This window comes from Poeciliopsis prolifica, unplaced genomic scaffold (assembly GCF_027474105.1).
Source record: "Poeciliopsis prolifica strain line A6 unplaced genomic scaffold, Auburn_PproV2 SCAFFOLD101, whole genome shotgun sequence".
Taxonomy (NCBI): Eukaryota; Metazoa; Chordata; class Actinopteri; order Cyprinodontiformes; family Poeciliidae; genus Poeciliopsis; species Poeciliopsis prolifica.
The window spans coordinates 927501-939579 of NW_026562476.1; the positions used below are offsets into that span (position 1 = coordinate 927501).

Consider the following 12079-nt stretch of genomic DNA (forward strand, 5'->3'; position numbering starts at 1 on the left):
CTGACAGACATGGAGAATAGAAACGGCCTCAAGCCTGACCTCGGCTGAAAACACTAAAAATCAGTCACCATGTCGCATGCAATCAAATGTTTCATGAATGCAAGTGTGTGTGTCTACATCAGAAACTGGTGGTTTAATCACAGCTCAGCTATGACAAAAAGTCTCTCTGACATTTTGCTTTAGACAGGCAGCTTAGTGAATAAAAATACTGGCTATGTGATCTTCTGTCTACATATGCATCAATTATCGCACAATTTCTTTTTATGCAATTCGGTCTTACCTGGGGGAGATGTCACAGCCCTGCTGCATGAAGGCCCCAAGTGAGAACCAGAGAGAATTAAAGATCCCAAAGTCATTATTGTGTTCAGGAGTTTCTTTATCTTTCTGCTGGTTCTGGTTCTGATTCTGAGCCTGAGAGTGACCTGAAAGAAAAAATGATGACAAAAACGGACTAATTAAACTTTGATTATTTGATGATTAAAGTAAGAATCACAACATGGAAGCGAGTTTATGAGGTGGTGATGATGTTGAAAAAGGGGGAAACCTGGAGAGTGAGGGTCTTCTGAGTATGAAGAGGGAGGAACTCGTCGAGATGCTGAATCTGGAACAGTTTCAGCTTCTTCATCGGACTCTTCACCTTGCCACTCATAGGGACTGAAACGACTCACCTGCAAAAAGTCATTTTATTATCGTAAAAAATATATGGCATTACTGTAAGTCAAAACTGCAATAAAATCTGCAAATTTATGGTAAAAAATGGTGAAACATCAAGTTACTGACCGTGATATCCAAAACATTTATTACTGTAGAAAATACATGGAATTCCAATAACTCAATAAACATATATTTCCAGTAATTTTGTCATGAAATGTAGAAAACATGGAAATATATTGTAAAAATATAAGTAATTGTAAAATACATAGAAAAATATTGTAATATTGCCAGCAGTTAATTACTCTAAAATTAATGGTACTAATCGGCCAAAATTACTAATTTTGCTGATATTTATAACTACAATGTAAAACCATAAAACAGACCGTAAAAGTAATTTTTACAAAGAATAGAATGCTGGTGTCATGTTTTGGTTTATTTTTTAATAATGCATTTTATACACCAAACTGAAATCTCAAAGGTAGACCAGACATTGATCTGGTGAATCAATTTTCAATATTCAGGCTCAGAATCAAGATCAGGTGGATCCCAGAGCTGATGCCACCATCATTTATGAGAGACTTTTATTAAATGATGTATTTGGGATTATTTAATTTTATGTCAACCATCGCTTTGTCATTCATTAAGAGAACTGCATGTTAGGCCCTGCTGCTTGGATGAATCTGAAGTTGGTTTCCAATTGCAGCTTCCAATTCGGGAAATGGCTAAAGGGCTATTGCATCTAATTTTTCACAACCGTCAGCATCTTTCATTTACCTGTGATGATTTCTGCATCACCAGTGAGCCAATTTCACAGTTTTAACTGAAGTTATGGTTGTCAGAACTTTACCGTATAAAGATAGTAAACTTCTAGCAACCACAGCTGCCAGTATTTTATTGTAAATTAGAGCCGTTGTTTTTTACAGTGTACCCTTGGTATATTTATATTTGAAATAATTTACATTTAACTAATTAGTTTGTTTCTGATGGGAAATGAGACTGACGCCTATCAAAGAAAACAATGTCAAAGGAGAATCCAGTTTTAAATGAGTAACTAAAACACAACTACAACTTTCTTAATATTAAAACAAATAAATATATTTTTTCTGGTGACAAAATCAAACCCTTTTTAAAAGCACAGACCATATTTTACTTCCACAAAGCTTCTGTAATTGTATTTGGTGATTTAAATCTAAACCTTCCAGAATTATATTGCGCTTAACCAAATATAAAAAAGGGCCGGAAAAAATAAATGAAACTATTATTTTAAGCAAAAATCATAAATGTGCACAATTTCTTTTATAGAAATTGTTTTAAGACATGCAGAAAGTAGAAATGAACATATGTAAGCAAAGAAATGATGGATAAGGATCAAAATAATGCTTTATTGGGCTGATACAGCAAATATTTCTGCATGGAAAAAATAAGTGTGTCACTGACAAAAAAACAATGCAGTTAAATGCTTCTTGCTGTTCACCACCACACAGCATAACATTCATTTACCCATATTGGCTCTTTGCTACAGGTCAATAATAACTAATGCATGAAGAAGGGAAAAAAATCCTGAACAATGGATGGCATTTATTGCGTTGTCTAAGCATACATTTGCTAAATATGTCGGATGTGTGTTGGTGTGTTGGGCTCCATGTCAATTTGACATTATGTCATTTGTCTCCAACTTCCGACAACATATATAAACTATTCCATTTGTAATTTTAAGTTTGATTAAATTTTTGACAGTTCTAATTTTCCTAAATAATTACTCAATAACTAGTAGCTTCCAAATATAGGGTGGATGTACTTATAGTTTTTAGTTCATTCTGCTTTTTACAAATATTGAAGAATACTTTGTGTTTGTACAAATTTGATTAGAAACAAGTCTACATGAGCAAACATTTCTGGCCCCTGCCATCATACCAGAAAGAGCACCACACTGACTCCAATGTAGGCAAAAACTATGCACATCCAGATCTCATAGGCCAGCGGGTCAAGGAAGGAGAAAACGCCTGGCTTGGACTTGGTTGGTTTCTTGATCATGATGGAGATTCCCAGAGACATGAAGGGTTTGGTGAAGTCAATGTCTTGCTCTCGGACGAGAGTGATTGTCAGAGGGGCGACGGCCATGTCTGCCTTCTACAGGAGGACACAGACAAGAGATGTCACCCAGTGGAGGATGTCTTTGTTTGGTAAAAACAGTGAACATGTTCACTGACTCATAATGAAAACATCTGTAGAGCTGTCACTGTTGATGTGAGCATGAAGCTCAAAACAGGTGCTTTTTAAAACACTTGACCTAACTTACAAAAGCAATTTCTTTGCTCAAGTGAAAAGATGTCAAAGCAACACCTTCCTTGTACATATGTTATAGCCCACATGCTTGCCTTATTTTCAATGTTTTCTTTGATACTGTCCACATGTACTCTGTCATGAAAAATAGCATTTGCATAAAATAAAAAATCTGAAACAAACCTGTATAAATAAGAATGTTTTTTTTTTCCCACTTATACACTGGCATTGTGGAACCCAATACAAGTATGGGGGTTGGGTCCCACAATACCGAGTGGGGCCCCATGCCGTAATCCACTCAGTTTACCGCCATTATATAACCCAGTGTCATAACATCTTTTGTCTTTGACACCAGCATAACTTGCTGACTTGAAAACCCAGCCTCAGTCATATTACAGAACAAACATGGTTAAGAAGTATTACAGCTGATATCTAATCTAGTTTTCATTAATATGACTTTTAACAAAAAGCAACATAATTTTCCTCAGCTTATTGTTTAAGCCAGTCAGTTTTTTTAGCATGTATCCAATACAAGGTACAAAACGGGCTGTTTATATGAGTTGTGAAAAATTTACTGTCGTTTTATTACCTACTGAGTACAAGAAAGGCCTATCTTATAAAAAAAATCAGATCTAAAGCTAACTAATACTTCTGACAGCAAATATATTTATTTATAATGCAAAGCTGCTACTTACTCCACTAAAAGGTGTCGACGTAACTAAGATTTGAAGCAAATTTTGCTGACGATGGACTATTTTTTTAAAACCAGAACAGAGGAGGAAACGCTCCAGTTTGGATCACAACCCAATGTTCTTAAGCTTGTTACTATTTCACAGTATTTACACTTCAAGAGTATTAAAATAACTCTTCTCTGACTTCCTCAAGTCAGAGAAAGTTCTATTTAGATATTTAAAAAGTAGAAGCTGTATTGTGCCTTTGTGATACAATGCTGAGAGGCATGATTATTTTAATTTGTATGGAAATGCTCTAGAGATGTGTGGCATATCTGGTTTGTTCCTATTTATTCCTTCAGCCTCCAAAAACTGAAGAGGAAGCTCACTCTTCTTGAAATCTCTGTTATTAATATTTCCATAAATGGTAGCTGATTTCACGAACGCATTACATTTTTCAATGAAACAGTGTGTTCAAAATGCAATATGAGTGCCTTTGTTTGAATGTTGTTTTATGAGTGAATTTTGCTCTTACTGTATAGTATTTTTATTTTGTTTTTGTTCCATAATTGTTGCACAGAAATTTCCCCACTGTGGGACAGTAAAAAAACTTCTGCTCTCTTCCATACTTTTGTGTAGAGTTGTCACCAGATTAGCTGAACAGTTTAATTGACCTGGATTCTGTAACTGATGGTTATATCTAAACTCACCCCATAGACCAGTTCTCCCACCATGCCATTCCACTGCTTTGTCTCCGGGTCTCTGGATCCATACTTTCCGTCTCCCACCAGTTGTAGCTGGTAGGTGAAGCCAACATGTTTGGCAATCTCAGATGCCAGTTCAGCACAATAACCTTCGTACTTGTCATTTCCTGCAAACTGCTCGTGGTTCTTCTTCAGCATCATGTAGGGAGCTTCCTGTGACCACAGAGACAAACAGTCATCACTTTTATTTGATCAAGATTTAGATTTAGATTCATTTAACAAATCAAGCCCTTTATTTTTTCGCCTCCATCTGTGGGAGCTGTGTGTCATGATAAAATAACACATTTTGGTATTATGTGCAAACAAAAAAGTAGACATAGGATGATTAAAATTCTTAACAATTGTGTCAAATTCAAATCCTGTCCTTTTTGTGGTCCTGTATTGCTGATGTCAAGCCACATCAATCAGTCACTCCAGTTTTCTGTGATTCCACTAATGTGGAAATTCATACAAAATCCACAGATCCCCAGATTTTTCCCACAAATGCATACCTCTGAGTTTATTGACAGCTATTAATATCTTAACAGTCTTTTAATGTGTTTTATCAATACATTCAAATACAATCCACTCTTGAGAACATTCATGACTAACATTAATGGCTAAAATGAAAATGAGTTTGATGGCCCTGAGACAGTTCTGAAGTATAATCCATAGTTTTCTCTAAACTGCTTTCTATTTTCATTGATTTTAACTCCAATCACCCATTGATGGATTTATACTTCCATATTAAAAAGTAGAAGTTCAGAGGAGCTACCGAGTTTTCTGGATAAACCCACAACGTCTGGTTATTTCCAGAGGTCTAAGCATGATAATGCTAATGTTGCTCATGCTGATCATTTCTGTTTCTTGTTGAAATGATGCAGAGTGCAGGTGATCACTAAAAGCCACATTAATGATATTATTCTCTACAGTATTCACACAGACCTTAGCACCATCACATAAGCCTGCCACTGTTGCTGACGTCAGTAAGTTTATTGATGTCACCAATTAATGGGTGAAATTGTAATGGCTGAAATTTCATCCATTACCCATTTCCCACTAAAAATTAACTGGCCAAGAAGCTTTTTAGTTTATGTGGTTTTGGATGAAATTGTACTGAAAAAGACAAAAAAAAATTTAACCAGAAAGAAAAATCATTGGTGGAGTGTCCAGTAATTAGAGCTCACATAACAAAATGTAGGAAAAAAGTTTCCTTATTATCTTATGAAGTCTACAGTTTCAGTTTCTGAAATCAGAATCTTCAAGGGAGAAGAGAATCATTTATCTTGATGCAAGAAACATGTATAATCTGGTAAAAACAATTTTGGAAAAAATAGTTTGAAATTACACACATATTCCTATTTACTCCATAAACTGGGTTCTTTGAAAAGGAACAGAAAAAAAACTATTGACAAAAGTAGAAAATAATTAGGACATTTCTGATTGCTCTGAAATTCAGATTGAATTTCAGATTTATTTCTATACAGCTCACTTGAGGCTAAGAACAGCTCTGCTGAAACAGGAAATGGTCATTCAATACCAATAGAGTGATTAGTATGTCAGTAAAGTTAAAGTGAAGATGAACTGTGCAGCATGTCATTCTCCCAGTCTCACCAATATGGTGGTGACAATGTAGGTTTTGTTCAGAAGATTAACCAGCTCTTCTTTCGCCAGCCGGGAGACGGGTGTATGCACGTAGCCTCTCTTCTCATTCCAGAAGCCTATCTGGATGCGAAGCAACAACAAGCTCATTAAAATCACAGCGAGGGACACTCAGCACAGACCAGGAAAAGGTTAAAGATTTATTAATGTTTTATAAAAGAAACCAATAAATGGGAGGAAAAGAAATTGAGAAAAAAGAAAAAAAAAAGGAAAATCAAAATGAAAAAAGACAGGAAAAAAGGACCAAATAAAACTAAACAAAATTATTGCCTAAACAATTTTTTGGGTGCACAGGTTAAGACCTTACACAGCAGATTTGCTTAGTCTCATTTGACTCCAGGAAATATGGTTGACTCACTTATTGCAAGGAGGCCAGATCTTTGACAACAAAATATTGTTGCAAAAATGATGTGTTTGGTTTTCAAGAAAACACGGAGCTGTAGATTATGTGACCACTTGTCCAGTAGTCACTGGTCAAGAAGCTTTTTAGTTTATTCTGGTCAAATGACAACATTGTACTTCAATAGGAGCTTCACATGAAATAAATCTTCAGAATTATAATAACTAAACCATACACACTCAGGAGTTTCACCTTATATCTGAATTTTACTGTTGCAGCTGTTTCGAATGAAATCTTCAACCCAGTGTTGTGTTCTGGGGTTCTTTGGTTTTCTTGTGGGTTTCTGTCATGCTGCTACTCACCATTCTGCAACCAGATAGCTCCAGACTCACCTCTCTCCAGAGTGGTGTGCTGTCATCCTGTGCACCCAAATCTAATCTGCTCATTAGGCAAGGAGTACAAGAGGAGCTGACTGCCAGTACTTCGCTGCCTGAGTGTTAGCCAGTAACGGTACCTCTGAGCCTCCAAGAGCTAGTCTCTGTTTCTCCTTGTTGTTTTGACCTCCGAGTGAATCTCCTTGTTGTTTTCTGTCGTCAGGTGTTTCCCCTGAGACGCCCTGGATCCCCCTTGTGATGATCCACCTGGTTTTCATCATCAAGACCTCCTCGTGATGCCGTGGAATGTACCCACTGGTTGCCCAAGTTTCCAAACTCACCTCCTTCATCTGATTGCAAGTTCCTCCTGGATTCTCCGACTCACCTGTCTTCCCTCCATTGCACTCCCTCGTTGCTTTCTGGATTTCTGTGGCTAAGTGCTGGCTTTCCTGGACCCACGAGGAAGCAAGAACCTGGACACTTCAGCAATCCTCCCCAAACAACGAACTTCAGTTCTACAAGTAAGATCCATCCAATTAATCTGTTAGCGCTCCCGTGACCGACGGCTTTGAACTCGCCATCTCTCTGCTGTACTTCCCATAGTGTGCTGACCGTTCCGTGAGCCCAATCCCCTCCTGGACCAGACCGCTTACCTCACCGTAACCACTTATCATTGTTCTAATAAATTCACTTCACCATAACTACTCTCCTGTGTTGTGTTCTGCATGTGGGCTAGAAATATTGAACCCACCATGACAGAACACTCCGGCCATCAAACAAGCCCAGCAGACACAATCAGGAGAACCTTAACTGAACAACATACCTTGCTATAGTCGCATGAAATCGCATTAAGAGAACTTAGCACACAAAAAGCCAAAACCAACTGGCAGTTAATAGAAATTGCAAATTTTCTCAAATGTTCTGTTCCTCGGACTCGCTCTCCAGATCCAGTGGCAGTTCCAGATCCGGTCCAGCCCACGTTCATCATCCCATTCCTGAACGGTGCTCTGGTGACCTACAGTGAATTAATGTTTTCTGCTGCAATGCTCTATAATATTCAATCATTACCCTCAGAGTTTTTCCCAAGACAGCGTTAAGGTTGCTTATGTTTTGTCTCTGTGTTTGGGGGGGGGGGGATTAGACTGGGCCCAGGCCCATTTTCTTTTCCATGCCAGTTATGACTGCTTGTTTGACAAATTTTTGAAAGAGTTCCAACAAGTATTTAGACAGGACTCCGATATATCATTTAATTCACACAAGCTAATGAAAGTCAAGCAGGCTCAATGTTCTATAGTGGGATTTGCTATAGATTTCAGAATAAGAGCTGCAGCTACAGACTGGTATTCAACCGCATTAAAGAGCACTTATTTTAATGCTCTCAACAAAACCTTAAAAAACAAAACCATTAACTGTTTCATTACGTGTCACTGCCCTGGATGGAAAAGCCCTTCCACAAATAACTCGTCAAACTAAACTGTTACATTTAATTATTTCCGGAAACTACAGTGAATGAGCTTCATTTCTGGTCTTCCCCACGTCCAACTCGCCCATCATTTTAGGTTTCAAATGGCTCCAACAACATAACCACCGGATAAACCGCTCAGACAGGTATGTCAAATCCTGGTCCTGGTCACCCTTCTGTCATTCATCTTGTCTCCGTTCAGCTGTTCCCCGAGGTCCGCCACCGGCAGAACCGCAAGAAGCAGATCCGCCTGCCTGTCGACCATCCCCTTGAATATCATGACCTTGCCCCTGTCTTCAGTAAATCCAAGGTCCTCTCATTACCTCCACATCAACCTTACCGACTGTTCCATAGATCTCCTCCCCGGTGCTCCATTACCCACAAGCCGCCTCTACAGCATCTCCCCATCAAAGAGAGACTATGGAGAAGTATATTAAGGAGTCTCTGGCAGCCGGCGTAATCTGCCCATCCTCCTCTCCATTGGGGGTGGGGGTTTTTTTGTGGGAAAGAAAGATGGTTCACTTAGACCCTGCATTGATTACAGAGGGTTAAATAGCATAACAGTCAAAAATAAGTATCTCCTGCCTTTGTTATCCTCTGCCTTTGAATCTGTTCAGGGAGCAACCGTTTTTTCTAAACTTGATTTATGAAATGCTTACCATTTACTCTGAATTCGAAAAGGCAATGAATGGAAGACAGCTTTTAAGACACCCGTAGGTCACTTTGAGTACCTTGTGATGCCTTTTGGGTTGTCTAATGCCCCTGCCTTTTTCCAGGCCCTCATCAATGATGTGTTGAGGGATTTTCTAAATGACTTTGTGTTTGTATATCTGGATGATATTTTGATTTACTCCAAGTCTTTAGAGGAACATGAGCATCATGTCCATCTGGTCCAACAGCATCTCCTAACAAAATATTTGTCAAAGCTGAGAAATGTGAGTTCCACCAATCATCAGTGTCATTCCTCAGATTCATACTTGGGGGCGGACAGGTAAGACCCTCGGAGGAGAAGATCTGGCCGGTGCTGGACTGGCCGACCCCTGAAACCCGCAAACAATGCCAGCGTTTCCTTGGTTTCACTAATTTCTACTGCCGATTTATCTGTAATTACAGTCAGACTGTCCTACCACTAATTGCCCTCACCTCAACCAAGAATTTGTTCAGTTGGAGCCCAGAGGCAGAAGCCGCCTTTACGCAACTCAAGAACCTTTTCGCAAATGCTCCCATACTCATCCAACCAGACCCATCCAAACAGTTCACTGTAGAAGTTGACGCATCTGACACCGGCACAGGAGCCGTCCTGACCCAGATATCCTCCCATGACAATAAAACTCACCCTTGTGCTTTCTATTCTGGCAGATTATCCCCTCCCGAACGAAACTATGATGTCAGGGATCGGGAACTGTTGGCCATCAAGCTGGCCCTGGAGGAGTGCCGGCACTGGTTGGAGGAAACTGAACACCCGGTGCTGGTCTGGACCGATCATAAAAACCTGTCATACCTGCAATCTGCTAAAAGGCTTAATCCCTGACAGTCCTGTTGGTCATTGTTTTTCTCCAGGTTTAACCTCTCCATCTCCTACTGCCCAGGGTTCAGAAATATAAAGTCAGATGTTCGTTCCCGTCTCCACTCACCTGACGACTCGGAGAGAGTCCGGGCAACTACTCTTCCCCCAGCTGCACCATGGCAGCGGTACCCTGGGAGATTGAGGATCTCATTGAACAAGCTCAACTGTCCGAACCAGGCCCCGATTCATGAGAACACCAGAATTAGAGGAACATGAGTGAATTAATATTACGTAGATCTAATAAGATCTATGTTCCAACCTCTGTCTGAGTCCGTATTCTCCAGTGGATCCACGCCTCTAAGTTCTCCGGTCATCCAGGTATCAGCCGAACCACTACTCTCATTAACTGTGAATTCTGGTGTTCTTCTATTCATAAAGATGTAAAGAAATATGTTCTAGCCTCCAGAGTCTGTTCAAGAAATAAATCATCCCATCAACCTCCGTCCTGTCTACTTCAGCCACTACCCATACCCAAACGCCCAGGGTCACACATTTCTGTTGACTTTGTCACTGGTCTACCACCCTGCAAATGTATGACCACCATCCTAACCATAGTTGACCCGTTTTTCTAAAGCCTTCCATTTCGTCCCACTCTATAAGTTACCCACAGCTTTTCAAACCACTCAACTATTAATTAAACATGTGTTCAGCTTGCATGGCATTCCGCAGAAAATCCTGTCTGACCGAGGACCTCAATTTATTTTCCAAGTTTGGAGAAATTTCTGTACTGCACTTCATGCTAAAATTTAACTCACTTCTTCCCCCCGTGAAGTTGATGGCCGTCCGGCGTACTCTGTCCACCAGATCGTAGACTCCTTTCGGTGACGTTGCGGCTGGCAGTACCTCGTCGATTGGGAGGGCTACGGTCCGGAGGATCGCTCATGGGTCCCTGGTTCTTTTATTTTAGATCCTTCCCTCATCACGGATTACCACTTGTCACTTCCCTCCTGCTCTTCTTTGGTTTTCTTGTGGGTTTCTGTCATGCTGCTACTCACCATTCTGCAACCAGATAACTCCAGACTCACCTCTCTCCAGAGTGGTGTGCTGTCATCCTGTGCACCCAAATCTAATCTGCTCATCAGGCAAGGAGTACAAGAGGAGCTGACTGCCAGTACTTCGCTGCCTGAGTGTTAGCCAGTAACGGTACCTCTGAGCCTCCAAGAGCTAGTCTCTGTTTCTCCTTGTTGTTTTGACCTCCGAGTGAATCTCCTTGTTGTTTTCTGTCGTCAGGTGTTTCCTCTGAGACGCCCTGGATCCCCTTGTGATGATCAACCTGGTTTTCATCATCAAGACCTCCTCGTGATGCCGTGGAACGTACCCACTGGTTGCCCAAGTTTCCAAACTCACCTCCTTCATCTGATTGCAAGTTCCTCCTGGATTCTCCGACTCACCTGTCTTCCCTCCATTGCACTCCCTCGTTGCTTTCTGGATTTCTGTGGCTAAGTGCTGGCTTTCCTGGACCCACGAGGAAGCAAGAACCCTGGACACTTCAGCAATCCTCCCCAAACAACGAACTTCAGTTCTACAAGTAAGATCCATCCAATTAATCTGTTAGCGCTCCCGTGACCGACGGCTTTGAACTCACCATCTCTCTGCTGTACTTCCCATAGTGTGCTGACCGTTCCGTGAGCCCAATCCCCTCCTGGACCAGACCGCTTACCTCACCGTAACCACTTATCATTGTTCTAATAAATTCACTTCACCATAACTACTCTCCTGTGTTGTGTTCTGCATGTGGGCTAGAAATATTGAACCCATCATCACACCCAGCTTGTCACCTTCCTCTTATTGTCCAGTTGTTCATATCTTGCCTTACCATAAAAAAACGCATTAATATTAATTCACGTTTAAGTCATAATTTTGTACAAATTGACCTGAGCAGAAAAACAACATTAATGTAAAACCTATCAAGCCTGCTGAAGATGTGAGGAGTGGTTGAATGTTCATCTCATTTGGGATCCCACTTTATTTTATTGTAAATTTCCATTTTGTGGCTGGCTTCTTAATTTTGCCTCGTTCTCCTTTATCTTTAGTATCTCTTTGCATTTTAAACTCGTCTCTTTTGCGTTGCCTTAAATCTCTGGTAACACAGTTTTGGATCATTATGGGTCTATTTTTGTTTTTTCTATACTAGGAATCACAGTGAATCCAAACAAAGACCAATTTTACCTTTTTCTGGCCTGGTTAGGTTCTATTAAAGCTGTGATTTTTCGCATAATAACAATGGAGGGATATTAGGGTTTGAAAGAATTCAATAGAAAGTTGAGAGTCTGCAGGTTTCTACCCTAAGCATATGCTGATTGTACTGATTATCACAGATTTA

At 40.1% G+C, this 12079-nt stretch overlaps 1 protein-coding gene across 7 annotated transcripts in view; it reads right to left on the minus strand.

Annotated features, from left to right (window-relative positions):
- LOC129354005 (glutamate receptor 1-like) overlaps positions 1-12079 on the minus strand; it is a 114747-nt gene that overhangs the window by 24182 nt on the left and 78486 nt on the right. For all 7 annotated transcript variants that reach the window (XM_055023481.1, XM_055023477.1, XM_055023476.1 and 4 more), the window contains exons 9-13: positions 5966-6076; positions 4319-4525; positions 2569-2784; positions 545-668; positions 281-422 (exon numbers count right to left, since the gene is read on the minus strand). In XM_055023481.1, the coding sequence (XP_054879456.1) occupies positions 281-422; positions 545-668; positions 2569-2784; positions 4319-4525; positions 5966-6076 (800 nt within the window). The remainder of the gene's footprint in view (positions 1-280; positions 423-544; positions 669-2568; positions 2785-4318; positions 4526-5965; positions 6077-12079) is intronic.